At 41.8% G+C, this 27,798-nt stretch overlaps 1 protein-coding gene and 2 long non-coding RNA genes across 4 annotated transcripts in view; 1 reads left to right on the forward strand and 2 right to left on the reverse strand.

Moving 5' to 3' along the window:
- Positions 1-11,929, reverse strand: part of LOC106959438 (glutamate receptor 4-like) — a 58,979-nt gene extending 47,050 nt beyond the window's left edge. Inside the window, exons 1-2 of one of the 2 annotated variants that reach the window (XM_015052006.1) lie at positions 11,473-11,929; positions 6,621-6,779 (exon numbers count right to left, since the gene is read on the reverse strand). In XM_015052006.1, coding sequence (XP_014907492.1) covers positions 6,621-6,779; positions 11,473-11,554 — 241 coding nt within the window. In that variant the 5' untranslated portion in view covers positions 11,555-11,929. Of the gene's footprint in view, positions 1-6,620; positions 6,780-10,234; positions 10,457-11,472 lie in introns of those variants that run through there. The other variant, XM_015052005.1, reaches the window with a different exon arrangement.
- Positions 10,553-11,465, forward strand: LOC106959439 (uncharacterized). Its single transcript, XR_001427350.1, has 3 exons — positions 10,553-10,807; positions 11,083-11,156; positions 11,255-11,465. It is a non-coding gene; the product is annotated as an uncharacterized LOC106959439 (long non-coding RNA).
- A 13,549-nt stretch (positions 11,930-25,478) lies between the features above and the next one.
- On the reverse strand, positions 25,479-26,630 carry LOC106959431 (uncharacterized). Its single transcript, XR_001427346.1, has 2 exons — positions 26,345-26,630; positions 25,479-26,207 (listed from the first exon to the last, which is right to left on the reverse strand). It is a non-coding gene; the product is annotated as an uncharacterized LOC106959431 (long non-coding RNA).
- Positions 26,631-27,798: the final 1,168 nt, after the last annotated feature.

Below are 27,798 nucleotides of genomic sequence, written 5' to 3' on the forward strand. Positions count from 1 at the left end.
GGACTTTTTCATATCCCGTGAATATTGGTCGGGACATGTCCCTACCGTCCCTACCCAAACCTACGCCCATGCTTCCTACCTTGTGCGCATGCGCGAAATTTCCGGATGTAAACAATACATCACTTAGTGAAAAAGTCTCTGAAGTAAGTGGACTTTTCGGTAATATTCTTGTTTATTGAATGGACAGGTAGGCGCAATGCTATCAGAAGCAGAAACATCTGTAAACGTCCTTATCGCTAAAAAGTGATGAGAGCCAATCCGTGTTGCGGCCTTGAATCGAACATTTTCTGACCACCGCGGTTCTCTAGCGTACGATCAATGAAGCGGAAAGCCGCTTCGCGCGACGGCCACAGAGCACCCGGCTGTACAATACATGACGTCATACGTTACCGTTTGCAAAAGAGCCAATCCAGGAGCGCCATTCATTGTTCTCGCTGCTAATTGGCTGAACCGCGAAAGTGCGAAGAGCTGTTAGCTTGCCTAGTAGCCTTAAGACGTTTTCCATTGTATTTACTAATGAATATTACGGAATATTTGCAGTTGAACCATTAAAATAGGTTGTTGTAGGTGTTTTTAGAGGCGGTCTGGAATAATCACAAACAGCTGTGGTTTCATTAATTAATTAGAACATTCAGTGAAAATTATAAGGTGAAGAAAAAAGCTAATCAAAGACTGCACTCCCACTGCAAATTAAATATGCTTTGACTGTGAAAAGTTGATGATTTTCTCTAATTCTATGACACTTTTGCTTTTATCAACTGGTTTGGCAGCCAATCAGTACAAGACAAAAACATGATGAAACAAATTATTGGTGCTAAACATTTTTAAGACATTCTCTGCTCTCCAAATCACCCACTGCTTAGTGAATTTGAGCTCAACAGATAAAAATGTATTTGTCAGGATATTATTCAGATAAGCTTCAAATGTAAGCAGGCATTGTGTTCATCACTTTAGTTTATCTGTTTTATTTTAATATTTACACTGACATTTGATAGTATCATGACTGTCTCTATGTTTGTCTTAAGTTTCCCCCCTGCTGCTAGGAAAATGAAGCTGACAATATTAAAGTGATCCTGTGATACAAACCGAGGTCTTAGCTTCATGCTTTCCTCTCAGTGCTCCTCCTTCTCTGACAACAGCTACTCCTAGTTCAGCTGCTTGTTTGTTTTTCATGGCCTCCGGTTTTTATCATATTATGTGAAGCACTTTGTGTTGCCGTTGTGTTAAAGCTGTCAATAAATAAACACTGATTGATTTAAAAGATGCTAAATTATTCTGCAGTCTGAACGCTTCTACGAGGGAAGATTTCACAGAGGGATCTTCACTCTGTTAGCCGTTTCTTCAAATCTTCCCTCCAGGCTGTAATAACAGAATAAATCAATCATCTGAACGATCATAGCTTGAACAGTTTCTGCGCATAAACACACCCGTCCGGAAGCACCTGAGACCAGAAGGTGGAGGAACAATGAAGGGAACAGACGGAAAGCAGAGATGCACACATTGACTAGAGAAGCAGAGATAAAGGCGGCACCAAACGTACGGCCGCAGCGTGAAAGTAAATGATGTCGGGTTTAATCAACACAGTTAATCTTGATTATTTTTGGTGGCAATGCCAGAATGCTAACGGCTTCTATCTAAAATGAAATCTGTGCATTCACGTTGTTTGGTGTAGAGCAGATGGTTTCCAGGTTCTTCAGCTTCTAGTCAGTAAATTAACAAACTATTGATGAAGTGAACAAATCCTGAAAGATCAAAACATGTAAACATGTTTTCCTTTAAACTTCTACAAAATACAGGGGGTTGCTTTATGTCAATAATTCCTCAAGACAGATGAAAAGTACTTGTGTGAACAAGAACTTTTTTCATCAATGTTAAGGAATTATTGATGTAAAACAAGCTCTTGTTTCTTGCTGAAAAGTTGTACGTTTCGAAGAAATGAGTTTTTCTCATTTCTAGTGAACCAAGACATTTGCACTAGAAACTAAACAAAAATACTTGGTAGGATTTTGTATTTTTGTAGCGTATTGACCCCAACACATTGGTTTGTACCTCAGCACTACAATTCCAATAACAAAGTATTGAATTGGAGCAAACAGGTTTGGCTCGTTTTGATCAGACAGACAGTGAAGTCCTAACTTCCTCTGTGAAGACATGTTTGTCTTTCTGCAAGGTTTTCCTTTCATCTGCTCATTATTCCTGCTTCTCTGCTGCTTCACTGCATTAATCTCTCATTAGCAGACCTCTCCTTTTCTCCAGATCCCAACGTTTCACACAGAGGCAGCCAGTGACGAAAGGCCTCAGCGTTTCCTTCCAAGCGGAGGCATCTCCAGACGAACGGGACGTAAGCTGCAGCCATTTAAAGGCCAGCAACAGCAGAACAAAGATAAGTAATCAAGCCCAGCAGGGCTGACATCAGGCCAAGGAGACGGAGAGAGGAAGCGTTCACGTGAAACCGCGCAGCGCTCGTCGCAGGAGCAGAGGTGGCTGCCTGCTGTCTGGATGTGGAGTGAGTCAGAGCGCCACGCTGAATATGAATGACTCAACGCACATTAAGATGTCACCAATTGAATGGAGGCCAAGGCAGCGCGGAGGAGGGACGCCTTAACCCCTTCCTGCCAGGCAATCATCAGGCCTCAACCTGGGCACATGAGACGAAGGCAACGTGCTCTCTGAGGAGTGGCCATGTTGGTCAGCTTCCTGTTAGGATGGCGGCCATGTTGGCCATCTTCCTGTTAGAATGTCTGCATGTCTGAGGCTTGTAATGAATGATCGCTATGACTCAAAGTCTCCTTTCCTCCAGCCGTTCACATCATTTACGTTAAAAACACTCGACTCTCTCTGAGAGCCGCCCAAACCGGCCGCCTTACAGAGAGTCACTGATCATTTCTCTGTTGCACCATGAGGCAGCCAGGCTGCTCAGTCAGCTCAACCAACCAACAAACCAACAGAACAACCAAACAACCAACGTCCATCCATCCATGCATCCATCCATCCAGATTCCTCAGAGGTTGTGTTCTGAATGTGCTTCTTTTATTTTGAAAGGCAACATCTTTCCTTCCTGTTTACTGACTTTGCAGCGATAAACAGCGCGAAACTCCTTAATAAAATAAAGACTGATGCAGATGAAAGGGTTTGTGTTTATTAATGGTTGCTTTAGAGGCGTAGCGACCTCAGAGTGGACCGAGTTATAAATCAAACACGTGTGAAATCATTTGTGTCTGTGTCCACAGGAAGATTATCAGCGACACGGAGATCATCTAGCTTGTCCTCTTCCTCCTCCCACCAATTATCTCCATCATCCCCCCTGACAGCAGCCGCCCCTCACCCCACCACCTCCCCCGCCCTAACCCACTGCCTGCCCTCTACCGCCCTGATCACATCCAGATCTTCTGAGGCTCTGATGGCTGAGCCGAGCAGCAGCCGAGGAGCAGAAATGCAGTGAAATGTAACACGGAGGGCTGGGGGTGAAAACAAGCCGTGTGGGTTCGATCTCAGACTCCCGGCTGACCCTGAGCTATCACAGCCATTGATTGGCTCATGTAATTCTGCTCTGATTTGGCTCGGCCAATCAATGAGCTGCAGACCAACTTTCAGTGGATGTGGAGCCATTAAAGTGGGAAGTGGAAAAGCCAGCGTAACGTTCTGTGGAGGGAAAGCGTTTTCACCGGATCATTTCAGGATCTGAGCGTGGAAGACTGGAAAACTCCCAACAGGAGGATCTCAAAACGTGCAAAAATCTCAAATGTTCAGGTGTTTGGAAGAAAGTTACACGAGAACACATGAAATGGTTGGAAACAAACTGATATGAGAATGAAATCCAGAGGAGGTCGGGGTCCATTCACACTAGTCCAGTCCAGTTCACTTTAATCCGACTCCAGTCTGTTTGCCTCGAGAGGTGAGGTCTGAATGCTAATCACCTACAAACCGTGGTCTCGGTTCGGTTGAAGTGAACTCTGGTTCAGTCCGAATGTTTTCGACTGACACCTCTCCAACAGCAGGAAGCATAAAGGGATTAGATGTTTAAAATGGCCAGGTTTTGTACAATCTGACTGCAGAGAGAACCAACCTGCCTTTAAACTGGCCCGGTTGCCATGGTTACCCACTCCTGTTTTAACATTAGCTATAGTGTGATAAAATTATTTATGCTACCAAACAAACATTAGTGAATAAGATATGTCCTCATGACCCAAACGTGTTAAGTGAATAAATGACAGGAAAAACCAAGCAGTCATTTTGACTGCAGGGAATTTCCTTCTGGTTCAGTTTCTCCGGCCGGCCAAAATAAAAACACATGGTGGTTTTCTTACGGTGCTTGGTCATCCTTACAGAAAAACTCCCATGAATTTCACATAAAAAATGAACATACAGCTGCAGCCATCAAGGCAGGCGGTAAATGAAGTTATCAGAAATCAAAAGTACAAAATACTGAATGGGAGGCTGTACTGAAAATAAAACCTTGCAACTTTGTAAGTCATTTTATTTGCATAATTGTAAATAGTTTAAATAGTTGGAATAATATAATCCTGCTTTCTTTATCCAAGAGACATGTACAGTGCAGCAGTTGGTGACACAAAGTGATGTTGACTGAAAATCCTTCTACAAAGCAGAGCATTCTGGGTAATACAACCAAGACAAACGCTAGAATCCAGCTAGAATGAAGTTGTGCTTAGTGTCTTCTTCAGAGGTTTTCATCTCTGTCTGCTACTGGAGATCCTTCCTCCCGGTTCATCACCATCTGGATGAGCCGAGTTACAACTGCCAGACGGCCCGTTCTGCCTGTCCGAGGTAAACCCAGCTGCCTGCTGCCTGCCATGCACCTACATGAAGCCACTTCATTCTCTGCTTAATTTAGCCATTGATTTTTTTAAAACAGCAGATAGTGGGAACATCAGGCTGAGGAGTTTTATGGTCCTGCAGCCGCTGACAGAGTGAGCAGGGTGAAAGAGGGACGACGATGCTCCTCCAGGGAGACCATCCCCGCCTGCTGCGGTTAGGACACCCAGGCGCAGTGTGGGACCATCTTCCTGTCGCTGTCGGCAACCATGGCTCAGCTGTTGACGCCACGTCATCAGTACTCAGCTGATGGAAGCACAGAGACCTAAATCTGTTTGGGGGAGGTGGAGGACACCGGTAATGTAATTATCCATTTTACTCTTTACTTTATGGCTGCGACTTCCAGAAGCAGATGGTCGTTTAACCAAACACACCGCGATGTTCCTGAAATGCTAAATGCACAAACAGAATCAGCAGAAATCCGTCAGTGTCAGTAAAACTGTGAGGAAAAAAAAAAAAAAATCACCCAGTTTTTTTTCTTCTGTTTATTTATTCAGCCATCAGCAGCTAAAAGAAAATTCAAAGCAAGTCTCTTCAGACCTGGTCAGTTACATCCAGTCCGACTGATCCTGGTTTTCAACAGGAAACCAGCATCCAGCATTCAACAGTGGACAGCTGATTCTTAAGTTTTTATGAATTTAACCAAAATATCGTCACACAAACGTCGCCATTTTGTTTACAATGCAATGCATTCTGGGTGGATGACGCACGCTGCGTCCGGAAAGAAGAGTAATCTTTGCGCAATGAGTTATGATCCGTCCTTTACATTTGAAGCAGAGCACATTGAAATAGAAGGTAGAGGAAGAGAGAGGAAGAGAGAGTCGGTCATTAAAGCAGAGTTCCACTTTCCAACTCAAGCTATTGATGGTTAGCATGGAGATCAACACACTGTGAAAGAGATGCTTCATTGTCACTTTAAGCAACCATTTATTATCGGCCAAACTGTTTTGATTTCATATTAACTCTAGTTATTGGCGTTATCTCCTGCTAATGGTGTTGGCTCCTGCTAATGGTGTTAGCTCCTGCTAAGATAGTAAACAACAGATCATAAACTGACTGATCACGTTTCTTCAACATATCCCATGTATTACAATGGCACTTTTTATGAGATATTATATTACAAAGACAATAAAGATATACAAGTTTTTCTGTATCAAAAAGCATCAGGATTTAGGTTAATAGGGAAATTACAACATATTTAGGCTAATCTGGCTTTAAATAACTCAAGCCAAACTCTGAATTAAAGCCACGAGAAAAGTTATTTTCAGTTAAAGTCCATCATGCAGGTCTGTGACATCAGAAGAGTAATTAGCATGCTAATAACTTTTCCAAATCAGTTGCTCGCTGCACAAAAGTACAAAAAGATTCAATGGAAGGTCACAAGTTCCTTTTTTCATGTCATTAATCTTAAACTGACCAACTCAAACCTCAGACAGCATCGACTGAATGTGAACGACAGAGAGAAATAAGGTCAGAAGAAGCAGAATCTCAGCCTCCTGTGTTTACAATGAAAGAAATTAATTCTATCAATAACAAAGATGGGGATGTAGAACAGAGCTACCACTCCACAGGAGAATCCACAACTGTTTCTAACAAAACATAATCCTCTTCTTTTTACTGTAGCTTTTCGAACCAAAACAGAACAAAGTTTAATGTTTTAACCGCCTCATTAATTACACGCTCACTTAAATTCACAACGCAGAGCAAAGAAGCTAAGACCAGCAGAGTTACGGTCATTTCTCAGCCCGTTATTTCTACTGTGTGCATGGAATCAGTAGGAGACTCACAGGCGTTGGTGACGGCGAAGCTGTTGGCCGTTTCGATGTTGTCCACATGAGGCACCAGGTTGAACGGGGCTTCCGATGCGTTGGGGCTCGTGTTGTGCAGGAAGATGGCCAGGCGGAAGGCCGTGTACTCCTGATCCGTGTTTCTGATGAACAGACCACCTGCAGACGGGACAGAGAACATTCAAACCAACGTTTACGGAGCCATTCAACCAGGAAACAGCAGCAAAGAAACGACACAAAGTGTAAAAACTGAAAGAAAAGAAAATAAAATAAAAAACTACACCGTAGGAACACAAATCAACCAAACTGTAAAAACAAAAAACAACTAAACTGTGGAAACAAAAATCATCTTCTTCTGCCTCATTTGAATGGAGGAGGAGATTTAAGGACTCCTGTAATAATTTAAGCCAATTTTCATGTAAAACGCTTTGCGTCATTTTTAATTTTTTAAAATTTGTTTTCATAAAAAGTAAATTACAAACACAGCAGTAAAACAAGCAGTTAAGAATCAACGCCTCGTCCCCAAAGTCTGATAAATTCAGATTAAAAATCAAAACCAGCAACGGAAGATGTTGGAAAAACAGCAGCTTCATGATGGAAATTACAAATGAAAACACAGAAACGCAGGAAAAATGGACTGGAAGCAACGAGAGAACAAGATCTGCCACAGAGGGGAGAAAACTGACTGGCTTTTAAACTGCTGGGAAGGCGAATGGCGGCAGGAGAGACGTGTAGAAATGATTGGGACAAATCTCCCTTTATTATGACTTCATTGTTGTGAAACTTTCTCTCGTATTAGTGCGATTTTTGTCTGGTGTAATGACTTTTTCTTGTATTATCGTGATATTCTTCTAGTGTTATTTCAACTTTTTTGTCGTACGGCTTTATTCTTATATTAAGATGTTTTTCTTGTATTATTACTATTTTTATTTTCTGTTTTTATGACTTTATTCTCTGATTGTTTCACCTTTTGTCGTATAACTTTATTCTTGTATCATTACAACAATTTCTGAAATTATATTTTTCTCTTATTATTTTGAATTTTGGTGTACAACTTCATTCTGGTATTGTGACAGTTTTGTCGTATTATTGCAAGTTTTTTATCTTATTATTATGGCTTTAATCTCGTATTTTTATGACTTTTTTCTTGTATTTCTGTGGTTTTTATCTCGTATTATGACTTTATTCTCGTATTATTTAAACTTTTTTGTATGACTTTCTTCTTGTGTAATAACTGTTTGTTCTTGTGTTATGTATTTCTCATATTATTTAGACTATTCTACGACTAATTTGACTCTTTTGTCGTATGACTATTCTATTATAACAAGATTTTTTTTTTATTATCCCAACTTTAATCTTGATTTATTAAGACGATTTGATCGTACTATTTTTTTTTAATCATATTACAACTTTATCCTCACATTGTTATGATTTTATTGTCATTTTATTTTTACTTTATCCTCATAATTAAGTTTTTTCCCCCCCCCCAGTGTGAGTCTAATACTTCCTGCACGCCCATTTCTGCATCCCTGCCTGTTTGTTGCTCGGCTGGATGAGGTGATGCCGTTCCTGCAGCATCCTGCTGGATCCTCCGAGTGTTTCTGTTTCTTAGCTGAGCGCTACATCAGCCTGGCGCTGCAGATCAGCCTCGTCCGCTTCGATCTTCATACGGAGACCTACACTAAGCCGCTCGTGGTTGTGCAAATGTCACAGGTGTTAGAAGTGGTTTGTTTCATATTTTAAATTAAGACTTAAGGCAACATTTGCGCGGACGGGACAGTGTAAATGTCATTTAAAGCTAAATGTCAGACCGTTCTTTCATGGCTGACCTCTTTGAAGAAGGTAAAGCTCAGAATAATTTACTCGTCTTTACGCTCGGTTCAGATTTCACCTGAGCGCACAGACGACTCCTGTCGTCTTCTGTGTTTCATTAGAAATGGGAGAAAATGAAACCCTCTAGTAAATCTTAAAAGTGCGGTGTGCATTTGTGTGAAGTTTAGAGCACTTCACTCTGATCCGCCTAGGTAAAACCAAGAGGAACTAGTAGTTGTCTTCAGAAGTTAGGAGGAACCCAGAAAAATGTGGTGGTGGCAGCATCATGCTGTGGTCCAGAACCCAAGAAGACAAGCAGCAACCAAGAAACCGTTACTAGAAAAATAAAATCATAAAAAATGTAAAAGACATAAACAATAATGTAAATAAAACGTTTGCCCCTGATCCGAACCGGCCCAAAGCATAACCAAACTAAGGGAATTTAACACAGACTATCACCGTCATCAAAATGATTAGATTTGTTTACTGAAAATGAAAGTAAACCTTTATTTATGTTGCTCCTTCAAGATATTAAAAATATTATGTCAGTACGTCCAATAGTTAATCCCGTAGAATAGTTTTACATTTGATTCGTTAGGTAGACAAGCTAGCTCGACTCAAGATACATTAAAAGAATTTAAGTTGTTTAAAATTAAATGTAAGATTTAAAGGAATCAGATTGTTTATTTGTAAAAGAAACTTTCCAGGTGTTGCCTTCCTGCACTATTCCACTTGATTCTCATCTCCCTTCAAAGTCTTTCTGGGATTTCTCCCATTGAGCTCAATTTTAATTCCTATTCCAATTTAATTAATTTTTTTGGTTGAATTTTAATTTGGTTTTCATCGGTGTACAGAACGAGGAATGACGTGAACGATGACAACTTTCTGAGCATCAGGCTCTTCAGAAAGCGACCCAGTCTGCCGTGACAGACCTTAAAACAAGTTAGTTTTACAGGAGTTAAACAAGTGTTAACTCCTGTAAAACTAGTGAAAAACGTACAGCCAGTCGCCTCATGTCACTTTTATTTAGCTGATTTCACAGTGAAAATGGTAACAGTCCGCTGAGCTGCACAAACAGGCAAGGATGTAAACCAAATTTGATTTAATCATAAGCCTTTTGACGAAGAAAGATGACACACTGATGTATATTCATGGATTTGCTGTAAACGTTTTTTTTTTTTTTTTTTGAAAGTAAGAAGATTAATGTTAACTTAATTCATAAGCATGATTAGTAAGATACAATTAATCATATACAGCATTATGGAAAAGGAACGCATAATCATTAATTACCATTAATGCAGGCCAAATACCCCACCACCATTTATGTACGAAAAAACTGGTTAGCATCTAGACTTTGTACAGTATTAAATCTGTTTTGATGTAAGGGGAAACGCCGTTTTCTGCGCAAAGTCAGTGATTTGATCAAACCAAAAAAAGATGTCAGAAGGGAGAAACGTTGGGTTGGTTTCTAAGCTAGCTAGCTACTGCAGCTAGCTAGTCAAGTTAGCTTAACTCAAAGAAGTAGTAGCCATGAATAAACTGGCAAAAAAAAAAAATTGGGAAAATAATGGTAGCCACTTCCATCCCTCACTTCCGGCATCCATCATGGTGGCTCGGCGTCGCTAGGTAATTTAGCTAAAGGTAGATACAGCTTAGTAATGGTGGCAGCGGATGAAGTGACCGAAGCCGTTCAGTCCGTGTCGGCAGTTAAAGTCAGAGCAATATTTAAGGTCTTCGAGGTGCAGGTTGGTTGTTTGCAGCACATTTCCGGTTAGCTTCACAGCTGAGTGTTACTTACTGACCATTAGCGATTCTCAACACCTGATGGTCAAGATCTTCTGTCCGAAGCAAAGCGCAGAAAAACCGGAGCGGAAACCTGCTCATCTGCAGACCTTTCTCTCTGAACCTGATGGGGTGTGGGTTCTTTCTGGCAGAAGCGCTGGTTCTGCTGGGAGTTATGGTTTCCATTGGAGAGGTTCTTCCTGGTTCTGATTCGTCTTCGACACGTCAGCATGAACCAACGAACTGAGCTGCTGCCATTTGATTGGCCGAGCCGATATCTGCGCTAACGAGCATGTGAAGGGGTGTGTGCCTAATAAAGTGGCCTCCTTTGGTTATGAAGAGGCTCCTTGCAAGGTGGAGTACCTGTGATGCTGTGGGCCGTTTGACAGACCTGGAACCTGAAGAGACGACCTCAAACAACCAACTAATAATCCAGATTTTACCCAATAATCCAGATTTTGTTCCAATATGTCATATTTTCTAAATGTTTAATTTACAGAATGTGTTAATGTTTCACATTTTTTCTTGATAGAAATATTAATTTCTGTTCCAAATCCACAGAGTCATGATGTCGGAGGCTGCTGGACCTCCAGGTAAAATGTGAAGCGGAGTGCGTGTGGTGCGTGTTGTGCGTGTGTTGGGGGCGCAGGTCAGCCTGGGCCGACCGGAGGTTGCATAAGCTGCGTTATCTGGCAGCGGTTTGGTTAAATTAATGGTAATAAGCTCTGATTGTTGGTTTAAGCAAATATCTGGACGCACACACACACGCACACACAGACTCGCGCGCGCACTGGTTACATAAAGCTGCAGCCGTAGAGGTGACGCTCTGCAACAAACCCTGAACTTTGACCTCTCCTCTCCCCTCCAGTGGGTCGCTCTGGTTGTTGCGGCTCGTCGTTTCCCTCCAGTCTCTCTGTGGTTTTTCCTCTCGGAGGATTCAAGGTTTGTTTCTGATTCTAGAGGTGATCAACAGCTGGAGGTCACTCGCTGCCCTTCCCTCTCTAATGGAAACCATAAAGCTGTCACCTCTCTGCTCCCAGCAGGAGCTGCAAAGTGGTTAAACTGGAGGGAGACCAGTGGGACTCACACACACAGAGAGAGAGACTCACAGTTTACCGCTGTGATCTACTGCAGTGGCAGCCTGAGCCCGCAGATACAAAGCGCATTAACCCTCCTGACTGCATCCTGGAGGAGCAACCCGAGCGCCGCCGCAGCCGCAGCCGCATGCGGGACGTCCACGCAAGCGAGCCGCACTCACCGATCTGAACGCTGCTGGGGAAAGCTCCCATCGCGAAGCCCGAGAACATCCACACCATCCAACCACAGGGAGAAATCCTCATCTTGGTTCCGTGATTAACTGAAGAGAAACATCGAGCAGATCCTCTCCCTTCCTAGGGCAAAAGCAACATCCTAAAAAGAAAAACCCCAAAATAAATCTAAAGAAAAATCTGCAAACAGCGTGTTGTTGTTGCGGAGATCAGCGTGCTGGTTAAACATCCATGTCCGCTCCGGCGGCGGCTCCTCCTGCGTCCCCTCCGTCCGGCGCGGGAGATTTTTGCGCACAACAGCACCAAGATGAGGGGCGACGCGGAGAGGACAAGGAGGATGATGATGATGATGAGGATGAGGAGGAAGAGGAGGAGAGGAGGGGGCGGGTATCAGCCAGCGGCGGGCAGCGCGTCTGGATGCGGCGCAACTGGCAACACAGTCGCAAACACACATGCGCCTTTTTTACGGTACCGGCGCAGCCCGGAGGGGCAGGACCCCCCCAAACACACACACGCACACTCACACACACTCACGTACACACACAGCGGGACCCCAAACTTCCTAAACTGCTGACATCAACACACCCAGACATGGACTGACCGGAAACAGGCGGAACCGTCAAACCACACCGCGAACATTTTTCGTTTCTGTTCAAATAAATAAATAAAGTTTAACATAAAACAAAATCTCCAAATCAACCAGAACCCGTGTGTAAAGTATTCACACCCTTTGTTTTCCCACGTTGTATTATTATTCAAATCATGAGCAAAACACAGAAATTAGTGTAAACCATTAAAAACTATAAGATTGATTTTTAAAAAAAATCTAATTTGGATCGTGTTAATGCTGCAGAGAGCATGGATAATTGTCTTTACCAACTGAGTCTCGTTTCAGTCAGAGTTCTCTGACTGTTTTATAAAACTCTCCCGAGTTTTCAAAGCAAACTGATGTTAAATACAGAAAATCACATTTAGAAATAGTTATTCCAACATCGTTTTGGCGCCCCCTCCAGCGAGGCGCCCTTCTGACTCATTGGGACACCATACATTTTTTTCAGCTAGCTGTATTAGCATTGTCCTGCGGAAAAACACATCACAGTTTCCTAGAAAAGTTGACATCAGTCATGTGATTCTAGTTTTAACTGTAAATCACTCTTACCACTCTACACATCACATATCTACATTTTTTACACTGAAATCTTAAAATATTTTAGGGCAGAATATGACGTTTTTGTCAAATTCTGACAAAAACATATGACAAAAACATCATATACTGCTGAAAACGACAAAGAAGAAGACAACAGGAAGCAGTAGGAGGCTGCTGGAGCATTAGTGAACAGTAATGCATTGTTTTGTAATCTTGACGTGTTTAGACTGTTTGGTGGTAGTAATTTGAGTTTCAAAATAAAAGCACGTTTTAATGACTGAGACGTAGACAGATCCATATGTCTGTCTTTCTCCTGTCGCCTTTCTTCTGTTTTGTCTCCTTTATTTAACCAGATGAAACCCCGCTGAGGTTTCTAAAATGTCCTAATTAAAGTAATGAGAACGTGTGGCGTTAGTTTGCAGCTCCACACAGAGAACATGTTGATCTGAGTGATTTCTAACCTTCAACATTTATCCCCACAAAAGAGAAAACAAAGAGAAGATCCTGAACAGAAGAAATTCAGCCCAGACTTTACGCCAACTGAAAAAAAACAGTAAAACATTTTGATCTGAAATTCTTCATCTCAGAACAATAACTACATGCAGCATGAAGGAATGTCTCACTCCATACCAAATTAATAAATAACTACAAAAAAAACAACTTGTAATCAACCAAAGAGGGCTCCAATAAAAATGTTACTACTGGTGAAAACCACAAAGAAGAAGACAACAGAAAGCAGTAGGAGGCTGATGGTGTATTAGTTAACAAACTTATTCACATGTGATTTAAATTGTGTTTTTTATTTAATTGCAATTGCAAAATTGTGTTTTGTCAACATTAATGGAATAGCGATATATCAAAATTGAATACAATTTTGCACATATTTGTGAAAGAAACACACTGTGTCATGATCCGTGGTTTTCTGTGCGTTTTGAGTTTTCGATGTTTTCCTGTTTCCCTGTGAGTCTCTGTCCTGTCCTCCCCGTTGATTGCTCCCCAGGTGTGTCTCATTCCCTTAATTACCCCGTGTGTATTTAAACCCACCAGTTGTCTGTGTTCCTCGTCGGGTCCTTGTCGTTGTCTTTGTCTATTGTCTCAGTTTGTCTAGTTGGCCAGTTGTACTGCTAAGTCCTGGCCAACTAAGCGCCGCATCAGACTTCGTGACAGTGCTACCGGTAGCTAGCTGTGTGCTCTAGTTCTTTCCCGTGCTGCCTGTCCTGGACTGTTGCTTGTGGATTATTGTCACTATTAAAACCTTTATTATCACCATCATACCTGGGTCTCTGCGTTCATCTCCTCACCATCAACTACACCGTTCATGACACACTGAGGTGTCAAGGAGAGACTGAACAAAGGTGGATCTGTTTTGCTTTAAAGGGAAACACATTTTGCAGTCATCAGCATAAAAAAACAGAGTCATGCTTTATAAACATAACTTCAAGAGGTGATAAATTAATCACAAAAAGTAGAGGGCTGAGAATAGAGCCCGGTGGAACTCCCTGAGGGAGAGGCGAGGTCCTGAACATTCACTCAGAAACTCCAAGGTTATTTTCTCGTGTTTAAACGACTTTCTACATTCCTTTAAAAATAAAAAAATAAATCAGGAAATTACCAAAAACAAAAGGATTAAAGCCAGATTTTAGATTCTTCAATAATTTACCGACAGCTGGTGTGAACTGCTTGTGTGGAGAAAATAAATCGATTTCACATCAGCTTGAAAGGCTAACAAGATTAACAAATACAAAAACAAAGGGTATTATATCCATAAGTCAAGTATGTTTTATAAATGTATGTAAGTTTTTCCCCATAGTGACTGTTTTTATGTATGGAGTTAATAAAAACGTTTTCTCAGTTTCAGCTTTTGTTATTTGGTTTTAGTTTATAATAACCTTGCAGTAGAGCTGGATGACACTCTGCTGGAGATGATGATGAATGCAGCTGTTGGTAAAACCCTCCTTAAGAACATCATGTGCAGTGTTTTCATGGTAAAAAGAAACAAAACGACCTGAAGTTTGGTGAAGCTGTGGATGTTTCCTGGTGCCAAATGTCCTGAAGCTTTCCACAGAGGAGACGAGTTCTGCTCGTCCTCAGATGTTCCTGGTGTTTTTAATGAACTCAGAGGAAGGAAAAGAAACTCTTCCTGCCAAAAAGTGGACGCTTCTCCTTTAAGTAACGAGGTCAAAGTGTCAGGTGATCACCAGCAGCTTAAGGAGAAACGTGTTGGTCCAAATCTGCAGCTCAACAACGTGGAACTGGAGGAGGAGATGTGAGGCAGAAAGTGCTGAAGCTTGGCACCGGTTCTGCTGATCCGGAGGTTTGCTGTTCCCTGCAGGTGGAGAACCTTTTCAAAATGAGTAATTATGAGAGAGAGAGAGAGAGAGAGAGAGAGAGAGAGAGAGAGTTAAGACCCGATATTTATACCGACTTCTTATCGATTTCATCGATTGATTGATCACCTCTGCCAAACCGAATCGTCTGAAGACTCTAACGGTTCGGAATAAGACGGAAACAAAAACAAGTGAAATCAGAAACATTACAGATTCTCTTATTCATTTTTATCTCCAGTCAGACGGAGAGGAAAACTTTCATGTTTTCGCCTCTTTGTGGCGAATAAAAATCCAGCATCAAAGTTTTGCTTGCACAATTTTTTTTTACGCCAAATAATTGTTTACCATTTTTGTCCCATCGAGTCTCCAAATGATTCATCGTGTTTGCATATTTATGACGTCACCAAGCCTGGTGTTGTGTGCTGTTGGCTCCAGTTCTTAGAGGAATAAACAGCTCAGACAGAAGATGAAATAAAACGCCGTCTTGGCTTGTTCAGAACGCCTCCTAATGCCTCCCAGACTCCAGACTAAACTTTCCACGAGCTGATCGATAAAAATAAATGTTTGCAAACAGATTCAGAGCACAAGTGGCGGATCAGCAGCTTCATGCGGAGCAGCTGCTGCTGCTCACAGAGTGCAAACACTCCGGAAGTCCAGGATTCGGTGCAGATTACTGCAACGCACAGGAACAAAATGGAAACATCTCATTTCTGCTGCGTGTGTGCTTTTATTCTGAAAGTAACGACAACAGATTAGCCACCGTTGCGTGGATGAGAGGAAGCAGCAACGCGTTGCATGTCGTCTGGTTGCTCTGGACCAGCAGAGATGCTGAAACTGAAGCGATCTTCTTCGCTCTTAAAGCCGTGAAGAGAAACTTCCTGCAGACGCTCCGGCTCCTCACATTAGAGGGGAAATTGAATCTGCTGTTCCAGCTGCCAGGTTGGTGCTGAGTGGCGGTGCAGCTGTCAGAGCACATTTCAGAGGTCTGCTGTGACTGAGCAGTATGAAGCAAACACATTTATCAGGACGACAGGCATACATCTCCTATGAAGTGGTTTGCCGACACAAGCAGCTCTGAAGCCTCCTTACTCTGATTTATGGAACGACTGAAACTCGGAAAACAACAGAAAACTCATCATCTGCTGCAGAAGTACGGATATATAATATTTAAAGTGTGGCTGAGTGTTTCCCAACACGCCTGCACACACACACGCACACACGCAGCAGCGTTAAATAGTATGCACTGCAGTCCAGCTGGCTGCTACCAGACGTTAGAAAAGTAGAAGTTTAAAAAAACTAAACTACCGAAGGAGCTGCAGAAGAATTGAAGATAAGAACGACTTTAAACATTTATGGCAGTTTTCATTTAAATTTATTAAAACAGCAGTAAAATAAAGTATAACAACTAATTAAAAGGAGAACCAGCAGCCAGATGTAAGCGACATAGATAACACCTCACAGGCATGAAATGACTCTGCAGGAATAAATCTGTTTGTTTGTAACTGTATTAAAATTAATTAACTGAATTAGTGTTAATTTGGACAAAACTGGTTCGAAATTAAAGTGTCTAAGTTGGACCAAAGCAGTTTGCACTTTATTTGATTTTCACATAAACCGAATTAAATTATGTAACTTTTTTTATTATTATTTTACAAAGAAAGGTTTTAGAAAAATGTAAAATGAACTGACAAGCTGTACCTGTATAAATGAGGTGTGTGTGTGTGTGTGTGTGTGTGTGTGTGTGTGTGTGTGGACTGCTGCCATGTTGTCGCGGTGCTGAGCAGATGGATGGCTGCAGCAGGTTTTCCTGCTCACATCAGGGTGACACTCAGAGCTGTTGAGCTGCTGTCAGGGAATCCCGAACTGCAGACACGTTGCAGGTGTTTGGATGCCAAGGTGTGCTGGTTTGTCACCCGGAAGACCAAAAGCAACAAAACCCAACATGCTATTTTTCTGCAGCACTTGGCAGTTCAAATTCTTGGCTTCCTGTTTTTTTTAAGCTCTTATGAAATCTGTAAATGGTTGAAAAAGTGTGAAATAAAAGCAAGAAGGTGAACAAAAAAGCAACTGGAATGAATAAAACCTGAAAAGTTAGAATAATATAAATCCTTGAAGGTGGTGTTGATCGGTAGTGCTGCGGGCTTTTTTCTTTTTATCTCCTCTATTCTGATTACGTTCAGAGGAAAATGTTATGTTTTCAGGAGGTGAAGGACTGAGGCGGAAATCAAGAATCAGGAACAACACAGAAACTAAAATGAGGAAGACGAGGATACTTAAAACAAAGAGATGAATGCTTCAAATAAACTGAAGACAAAGAATAGACTAAGAAATAAATACAATAAAACAGTCAAGATGCTATACAGAAGAAATGAAAAAACAACCAATGATCACGACAAAAAGGTTTTTAAGAACTTAACTCTGAGTCACTGAGGCATAAAATGTTCCTAAATTAATCTCATTCAATTTAAAATATTTTATCTCAGGAAAATTAAATGTCATCATAACATCCACGTCTGATGCTGAAGACGGGAAGGATCTCCTCCAGTAGCAGTCAGTCTTCCAAAGACACTAAAGAAGCGTCTGTCTGAAAACTCCAGCAGTAGTCTTCTGACTGAAGACTAGTAACTATTAACAACTAACAGCTACAACTGAAAGTCCGATATTCCACAGCAACACGTCCTGGATGACATCATCAGCTGTTAACAGCTCTGCTAATCCGCTAATTTATCTGAGAAATCTGATCATTTTGATCCCGATGCTAACAGAGTCATAAACTGGAGCAGCAGCAGCACAAACTCAGGTTCTTCTCCCAAATGTCTCCTCTTCATCCGTTTCCTCCTCGTTTTCATTTTTGCTATTTCAAACTGAATTTGCTGGATGATACTTATAGCACAAAAACTACTGTTCTGACTGAGCTAACGCTGCTAACACCTAGCATACGTCACATCAAACAGACTAACCTCTGTGGCTTTTGCATGGCTCAAATCAAACCTGATCTGAGTCCGATAAACCAACGAGCAAACTGAAGCGGCGCCTTCTGCAGGCCAGAAATGAATGAGAACACAAAACAGGTGAAATGTTTGTGCTGCAGCAGGATTAGCTCTGATGCTACAGATGCTGCATCAGTTTGTGGTTTCAAACAGCCACCAGCAGACCCAGTGTGGCCTTTGTAGCAGCTCTCCTCTTCCTCTGGCTGCTGCCTGCTGGCTGTGTTTATGTGTGTGTGTGTTTGTTTACGTGTACGCGTGTGTGTGTGTGTGTTTGTTTACGTGTACGCGTGTGTGTGTGTGTGTGTGTGCAGGTATGCGGCTGCGTGTGAGAGCCGCTCTGTTATTTGTAATCAGCTGCTGCTGCAGGCGCAGGAACTCTGCGCTGTAAGAAGGCAGCGGTGCTGGTGGTTTATGATAAATAGCCTTTTCTTGCCTTAAAGCCCATAACACACACACACACACACACACACACACACACACACACACACACGGCCTCCTCTCTGAACTCACACTCATGACATTTGCTGGGACCAGATTCATTTGTTGTACCCAGAGCCGCCGCCTGTTTTCCCATCAACCTGAGCCGCTCCTTCCTCCAGCGGCTGTTTGCTGCCGACATCCTTGAAATTCAAGACGGGCTTCCAGGAAGCGAGGCTTTATTAACTTTACCTCACATATGCTTGTTCTGGTGATGGCATGTAGCTTTTGATACAGCCCAGGAGATGTGATGTTACAGACCTGCTGAGGGAAACATTTTCACCGAGTCCCCCCCTCCACTCTGGGTCAGGATCGCCGAGGCGGCTGAATGAAGTCGGACCTCAGAAAAATACAAGAACCTCAGTTAGTGTGGAGAGGAGGGAGAGAGGCTTCTCTCTGCTGCTTTACAGCTAGCGGCAGGTTACGCTATGCTGTACTAAGATATGCTATAGTAATCTTTGCTATGGTTTGGTAGACTATGCTATGGTCTTTCCCAACATGGCCACTGATATCCTCCATAAGAAAGTTAAGAGCTACAGTAAACCAGCTGGTTATGACGTTGTTTTGACCAGGTTTTGTCTCTGGTCTCTCGTCTCTCAGCCAAAGGAATTTGTTCATCTTCTGCCATTTTGTCCCAAACTCTTGAGCGAGCGCAACATCCAGTCCTCTGGAGGTTGCAGTTATCTCTGCTGCTCCTCCACATGTTTCTGTCACATTTTGTCCTTCCATTCAACTTTCTCTTAGAGCATCTTGATCTTGGTCAGATGCAATATTAACATTTTCTGAGAGAATCTGAATTCTGATTTGTTTTACTGGCGTTACGCCAGAATCATCAAATCTAACAGAAATAAAGTGAACTCACAAAGTCGTAGTGTGGTGGGGCTGCTCTCTTTAAGTTCATCGTGTTAATAACATCTAATATCAGCGTGAGGTTTTGAAATGAGCCAGCAGTCTGATGACCTCATGGTTTCCTCAGTAGCTCCTGAAGCAGCGCTTGTTTTCGGTGTGACCCAGCCTCTGTGGGTTAGCCTCCCTAACGTCCGGCTCAAGGCCAGACTGTTAAATCTGTTGCCTCAGATGTGATGGCTGAAGTGTGGCGTCCCTGCGGTGAGCGTCGCTGCAGCACCTCCTCCATCCATCGTTCTGAACTCCAGCCTTTCATGCGCCATGCTCTCGGTTGCTCTGTGACAGGCGAAGGTGGGCTGAGGGAGAATGAAAGGCATCATTATTGTGCTGAGTGTGACTCACGCTATGATTCACTGTGGAGCTGCTGAACAACAACACCATGTGACTTCAGAAGGTTAACCTGTTTGTATGCAGCCCACCTTTCTGTCCCGACAGAGCAGCACCGAAAGGTTACATCTGCTTCATCTTGCCTTTGTTAGCCTACTGCGCCTGCGCTACCAACGTTAATGCGCTTTTATCAGGGTTTGTTGGTCAGACAGGAGCTTCTGTCAGCTGTTTGTGACGTCACAGTTCATCACGAAAAAGTATTCATTCCCCTCACAGATTTATTGGGTTTTTCTCACACTTAGGGTGTTTTCTGGTAAACTACGGAACCAGAACTTCATCATCTCCTCCATCTTCAGCTGCTGTGGTTCTCTTTCTCTCTGCTCAGTCAAACCAACTTGTTCCCCTCCTCACCAGTGGGGGCGATGCACCAAGAACCACTGAAGGAAAAAACACAAAAATTTCCTTCTTCACCAAATGGAAACAGAAATGGTGCGGCGATTTTAGCGGTTGGAGGATTTCTCTTTAGTCTTTGGTTAAAAACCATGAGTCATTTCTGCTGCTAGCGCTAGGCTAACATGATTGTCTTGCTTGTATTTACCCAGAATGCCATAGTCACTTCCTGCTTTTGGAACCATCTCTGCTCCACTTGGTGTTTATATATACATTCAAACCGAACCAGAGTTCACTTCAACTGAACCCAGACCGAGGTTTGCAGGACCAGAGGTCAGAGGTCGATTAACATTCACACCTCACCAACCGAACCGGACTTTCTAGACAAATGGACTGGAGTGGGATTAAAGCGGACTGAACTGGACTGATGCGAATGCAGACAAATATTCTTCAGAACATAAAAAAAAACAACAAGTCTTTAATTTCTCTGTGGAGGAATTTGGACCCTTTCCTGAACTGGTTTAAGCTCCCCTCACAGTCTTTCATTTAAGTTTGGACTTTGAGTAGGCCACTCCAAAACCCTCTCTCTCCTTTTTGCTGATCAGGTGAATTTGCTGCTGTGTTAATCCCATTGTGCTTCATCTTAACTCCCTAACTTCCTACATTAAAAAAATAAAAATTTCTGTCAAGCATGTGTTGAATTTAGAAGAGACAGTTATAGATAGTGCATACAATAAATACAAATATTATTATTATTATTGATGAAATGGGGCATATCTCGAACTGCTGATGGGAAGCAGGTGAAAGCAACCAGCAGTCAACAGAGCAATGGAGCAGCTGAAGAAATGACAGAAACAAGGAAATTATGACAAAAAGCAAAACAATGATCAAAATGTAGATTCAGTCTTTGGTTTAGTCAGACTGGATGTGATTGTAAATGATGTTTTCTACCGTAAAAAAAACATCTCAGTTATATAGCAGCAAAGCATTTCCTAGTAAAACTCAGCAGACTGTTGGTAACTCCCATAGTTTATGCGCTTTGTGTTCATTTCTGCAAACTTACAAGTCATAAAAAAAGTCATGAAAAACTCAGACGGTGGTGTAAATCACATCTGAATCTTTCCTAAAACTGCTTTCATGGAAGCAAACAACATTAAACTCAGATTATCAGGTGGAATATTGGACCATCACGAGGTTATTCATGACATTATTGTATTTCTGTCTGCAATCTAATCTGCAGACATTTCCTTCCTGCAGCCGCATTCAGATGTTGGTTTGTAGCCGAGTGTGTAGAGCGAGGCTGCTTTCTGAGGAGCGGCTAAGTGACAACACGCTGACATCACATTAGCAAATTATCAGAGGTAATTTCAGTACAGCTGGCTAATTTAGAAAACAGGAGACAATCTGAGGAAGCACAAATCAACGGAACAGGAAATAAATGGCAGACATCAAGCAGGTAGCAGCAATTAAACTCAATCATATAAATACAAGAGAGAAACGAATTACTTTACAAAAACACACAGAGGTCCTAATTAAATCAAACATGGAACTTATTAAAGGATTCCCACAATGGATTATAATCACAGACTTTCTTCTCCTTTGGCTTTCTTGGCACACTTATTAAAAATAGTCCATAAGCTGTTAGTGTGGCGTCTTCGTCAGGTTTTCTGCACCGGCTCTTTAAGAAACACTGACTACTTCACATTTTATTTTTGCCAATATATTTCAACCAGTTGATGACCTTCACAAAATCACACCGTCTTTATGACAAACATGATCTCTAACTAGCGGAGACAACTTTTTAACGCCGCCATCTGCTGGCCAAACCTTGTATTTACACAATTCAATGTAATGCAGATATTTCAGAAGAAAAATATAAATAGTAGTGGTGAAACTCAATAGAAATTTTAATCAAAATTACATGCTACACAGCCCCAGTTTCAATTCAAAAACCATTTTTGCAGCTAAATTATTGAATAAATACTGATATGAGCTGAATAACAAAAACATTTAAAGTTTTAAATCTGTTCTTCAGATTCTTTTACCATCAGATTAAAGAGTCTGATTAAAGTTTCAGGAAGTCCTGATCATTCATGGAACTTCTTTAGAAATATGACTGTGGAAGCTAACATTAGCTTTAACTGCTACGTTACCATTGAGATGCTATTTAAGGCTAGCATAACTTCGCTGATGGGCTAACTGCTTTTAGCACAATTTGAACACAATAATAGTCTGACCAAGGGTCCAATCAGATCGGCTAGAAGCAGAAATGAAAACCCAGTGGGACCAGAGGATTCATCGCTGTTAGTGATGTCACTGTGGATCAGATTTACGGAAATACTGGAAACACACAAAAATGTGTTCAAATCGAACTGATTAATTCTTGAAAGTTAACGTTGTTAAAGTCCCAGGTTTAGTAAGTAAAAAATAAAGACAACCAATAAGACAAAATGATCCAATTACACTGCCTTTTTCACTGACAGACTTTAATTCCCACTTTGATATTTCAGAGAGATTATTACTGAATATGGAAAAAACTCTGCTTCACACATTAAAACGTGTGAAGCACCTGTTGCTCCTCATGAACCTTTCATCCTGCTCAGATTGTTTAGATCAGTAACCACAATGCATCACTGCTCCATTCATCTCTCTGCTAACTGTCTGCAGCACAGGTTGCATTACTCTGGACATGGGAGCTGAAATGTTTCCTGGAGCATCAGGCGCTGCTGCTGCGGTCCGCAGTGTGACAGGCCGCCCACATTAAATGATGAATCGTTTCTCATTATGGTTTCCAGTTTGAGTCGCTGGTCCCATTAAACACCGCTGAGCAGCATCGACTCCTGAATGCTCACAAACACACGAGAATTCATTTAATTATTCAACTGTAGCTCAAACTGTTGATTGGTTTGACTAACAGTGTGACGCAGTGAAGCGGCGCTGTCTGCATGCAGGAGGTTCACCTGCAGCTGCAGCCGTGTTTCCAGGAGCTCATCAGGACTCTGACGCTGCTGCAGGAGTGGAGCTCCGTACGAATAATGCTAATTAGTGTTTATTTAAATGACCTCCTGCAGCCAAAGTGTGCGTGGCGGCAGATAAACTAGCTGCGTGACTCACATCGATGCCACAAACTAACAGCTGCTCTCGTTTTGGGCACAATAGTTTCTGTGTCTGCAGCGGAGACCGGTCGGTAATTAAACCGTAAAGAGTCAACAGAGAGTCCTCTGAAGCCTCAGGCGCCATCTCTGCCGAATCCTCCGGTTCCAGATCCGTTTGCAGACATTGTTTCCTAGAACCACCTCAGAGGGGGTAAAACCTGGACCTGGCAGCAGACTGAACTCACCTATTGAAATCATAGTAAGCGCAGTACGCTGCAGATCTATGACTCCATGGCCAACCCTTGAGGTCCAAACCGTTCATCACCCGTGGTGGAGGAGGCAGCCGAACCAGACCTTAACCAGCCAGAGAGATTCTTTTTCATGGAGAAGAGGCTTTAGTCAGGACCAGGCCAAAGGTCTTAACCAACATGGCGTCTTGTTCTCGTCTTCTTCAGAAACCAAATATGATCTGCGTCACCTTTTCTGGGTTCACAGCCATAAACCCGGGTTCTGCAGGGTATCCAGACATAACGCCGTAACTTTGACCACTTATCCAGGCTGTGTATGGATATTTGCCTACATGTCTGAAAAGTTTCTGTCTTACAATAATCTGCACCCATCTGCAGACACAGTTCATATTTACAGTTTTGGACTTGATGTATTAATCTGTGATTTCATCATTAATCAATGTAATGATCACAAAAAACCTTCATACAGGCAAACATTTAGATATCAGTCAGTCACTGGTTTATTCAGCTGCAGGCATTTATCCACGTTTTACATTTTCCAGACAATGTTTGGGTTTTTAAAAAAAATAAACTTTACTCTGCGCTCTAAACGCTCTGGGTAAAAAGTGTCTTCATGTTCCCCACCGAGGACCTTTAACCACTTTTAAATGAAATAAATGACAAACACCAACAGCTTGTTAGAAGTGACCCGTCTCTGCACACAGACAGGGTGTGCGGGCCGTCTTCTTCATGGCAGCTGATTAACCCTTAAATCAGTCGATTTGAATGAATCAGCTCCATTAACAGCATAATACGCAGTAATTACAGTCATTTAGTATTAAATCAAGGGGGGGATAAGCCGGGGCTTATAGATGAAATTATTAATTACTCCTGTGGAAATAAAGCGACATGATGAACAATCCTCATGTCTGTTTCACTGGCAGCCGGTTTCTGCTCTGTCAGGTCCGGTTCTGGTCCAGTCAGATTCAGATGAAGATCCTCCTCCTCTGGTCTAAATACAGCCACTAAATGAACCAAATCAATGAGAAACATGGAACCGGCTCATTATGCCTTTAATAATGCACAAAGGAGGAATTCAAAATTAACCGCCTATTTACTGAAGGAAGAGAAGCAACAGCATTAATTTTTAAGAAAAGGAGAATCACCAGGGGAATTATTATTAAAGCGTTTATCTCCCCCTGGTCATAATAATAAGCCTCAAAGCAACACATGCTGACCGTCTATGGAAGAAGCTCAGAGAGTCGTGAATATGGTTTCATTTTACTGCAGCTGCTTACAACCGTGCTGGACCAGGACCTGGACCTGGATCTGGACCCTGATCTGGACCAGGACCAGGACCTGGATCTGGACCCAGATCTGGACCCGGACCTGGATCTGGACCTGGATCGTCCTGCATGACTGTATGATCAGAGTCCAGTGAATACTGACGATCATCTGAGACATTTGGGTTCCCAGTCTAGAAACTATCCTGGTTCTGTTGGCCGTTCAGGTTCTGCAGTTTTCCTCAGTGTGATTCACTGATTCTACCTGAGGAAGAGTCAGAACGAAACTTTCCCAAAGGTCCGGATCTGATTCTGGATCCCATTCATTTAATTTGCTTCCAGTTTAACACTGAAATATTAATCATTATTATTTCAGCTGTTCGCTGCAATGACTGAATTAGAACTGAAACTTGAACAACTGAACTACTTTCCATGTTTCATTGAATGAAAATGTATTTATGTAACTTCACACGCAGGAATTAGCTGAATTGTAAATTGTACTTTCACAGATCCTCTCTCCATCAGCATTCACACGGTGCTTCAGAGTGAAAATAAAAATATGAAAACTAAAGTTTAAGTGCTTCAATAAATAATCAAATTCAGGTAAAACTATTTAGAAACCAAAACTTACACTGGATCAAATCCATCTGTTAGAACAGTGACAGTAAAAATAATGTTCACTGAATCTGAACAGGAGCTGTGAAAACATGATGAACATAAATATTTCACATTAACATGAACTCTGTGTGCGTGTGTGTGTGTGTGTGTGTGTGTAGTTTTGTTCTTTATTCAGTGTTTATCACATTGAGAAGACAAGACAGAACGAGTGACACTTTATAATAATATTTTAATTCAAAGTGAAAGGAGCAGTGCAGTAAATTATTGACCAGATTCAACAGTTTAAGAGACGCTAGGCTAAAGCTAACTGGTTTCCTCTGATGCTGAGAAAAATCAAATTATTAATCATAGACGGACGGACGGAGTGATGTTTATGGATCCATCCATCCATAAACAGTAAACATTGTGATCTTGGGAAAATGGATAGTTTTACTTTCCTCACTTTAAAGCTCCTTAAAAAGTGAAACTGTTGCTACGCAGCGTCACCTGTGAGGTTTGGTCCTCTCTGAATCCAGGATCAGTGTTGGGAATCGGGTCTGGTGCCATGCTGTCCGAACCATTTGGATCAGAACCCTCCGCCTGCCTCACCAGTCTGCCCTGCTGGTGTGTAACTGGTTTCTCTGCGCTCAGACTGGGAGCCTGCTGGATGAAAGCTCAGAGGCTCCTGAAGGTAAAAACGCTGAAAATGAGCCGCTACAGGTTCCCATCATTTCCTGAAACAATGGTGCTGATTCAGAACCAGGAAGTGGAACCTGACAACAATAGCTGATGAGTGTTTGTAATCAGGCAGCAAATTAAGCCGTATTCTCCTGATTCTTTGTTTTCTTCCTGATGAATGAAACAGACGAGTAGGTGGAAGAAAAAAACCCCATCTGAGCTCATTTCATCTTCATGCATAATTGCACTGCGGTATTTTTTTCTTCTTCTTGAGTCAATGCCTGCAAGACACAAAGCTTCAGTTTATGCAGCTCTCTCCATAAATAGCAACATGCCACCCCCTGTAGGCAAACCCCCCACACCCCCTTTAAATTCAAGGCTGGCCTAATCCCTGCGCTGTGCAGCGCCGCAATCTCACCAGCAAACGCTTTCCTCCTTTCATCCTGCACAGCAAACCCAGCCGATGCGCCGCGACGACGTCTTTAACTCTCTCAGCTTGCCATGATTTCTGACTAATCATGACCTCTAACGCCCCGCAGCCACTTACCTCTGCTAAAGAAACACCTGATTTGTGCATAAACACTACAAGGAGGGCTGAACGCACCCGTTTGACAAGTAAATCTAAAGGTCCGACGTGAAATCAGATTAGATTTAGTGAGTCAGATTTAGCTATGCAAGCTTAAATTAAACACGCAGGAAGAAGAAATGGAGGAGGAAAAAGTTCAGGATGCCTTTAGAAACATCTGATGGTGACGACCCGGTCGGCTTCGGCTGCAGAAGAACATGAGGAGAAATGAGAGCTTCACTGCTGAGGCCTCAACCTGTCAGAGATCTACAGAAATAATTTGGTTCATTTAGTCATAAGAGAAAAAGTGGTGGTTCGTTTTTCAAAATCACATTTTCTCCATTTTATTCATACATTTATAAATGTCAAAGTTTAAATATTTAACTAGCAAGCTAAATATTTTTGTTTATAAACGAAATAGCTTCAAACTAAATATTTATTTAACAAACTAAATGATTAAAACTCCAACTGAACTTGTTAACCACGCAGGACTCCACTGGAGGCGTCGTAAAGCTGTTTCACTATTAAATGTTTCTGTTTGAAGTTTTAAATGCATTTCAGTCAGCGGGTTTAATATTAGCTGAAATGCTAATAGCATTAGCATTTGAACTAATTTTGATATATAAGCGAAACCTGACACAGAATGAAATAAGTCGATGTTAGCCAACATAGTGACAACATTTTAGCTAACTGTAGCATTTCAGCTAATTCTGATATATAAGTTAGACTTTATAATGACATGTTATGTTATTCTGGTATTTAGCAAGTAGGAAACATTTAGTTCGTCCTAACCGACTGGAAAACAGAAACATTTTGTCTAATTTAATATCAAACTCTGAAATGTTTATGTCTTTCTATGCAATGTATGTAATTATGCAGCTTCAGCTGATTAGTACAGTTATTTCACAGTTTAATGTGTTAATTTTTTTTTTAATCATAATCCAAAAATTCAGCTGCTCTGAATGTTTTTGAGGAAATGTTTCACTAATCAGTTAAAAAAATGAGCTGATAAGTAAGATAAATATTCACCCNCTTCAGTCAGAACACATATGAACTGAAATTGTTTTGACGGTAATTTTTCAGAGTCAAACCAGATTTAATTATTGAGAACATGAACGAGTGGTTGTGTCAGAGAAGCAGAGAAAACTCCGGTTTCCTGTCCAGCTCTCACGAAGCCGAGCAAAGCGCCAGCAGCTGCCATCTCACGCCGCTTTCTTCTCCTCTCAGCAGCTGGAAAATCTTTCCCAGGCAATTAAAACACTCTGCTTAAAACAGTCAAATTAATGGTTACATAAATCCCTGCGTCA

Source organism: Poecilia latipinna, unplaced genomic scaffold (genome assembly GCF_001443285.1).
Source record: "Poecilia latipinna isolate Pla-1442-1.1 unplaced genomic scaffold, P_latipinna-1.0 Scaffold1079, whole genome shotgun sequence".
Classification (NCBI taxonomy): Eukaryota; Metazoa; Chordata; class Actinopteri; order Cyprinodontiformes; family Poeciliidae; genus Poecilia; species Poecilia latipinna.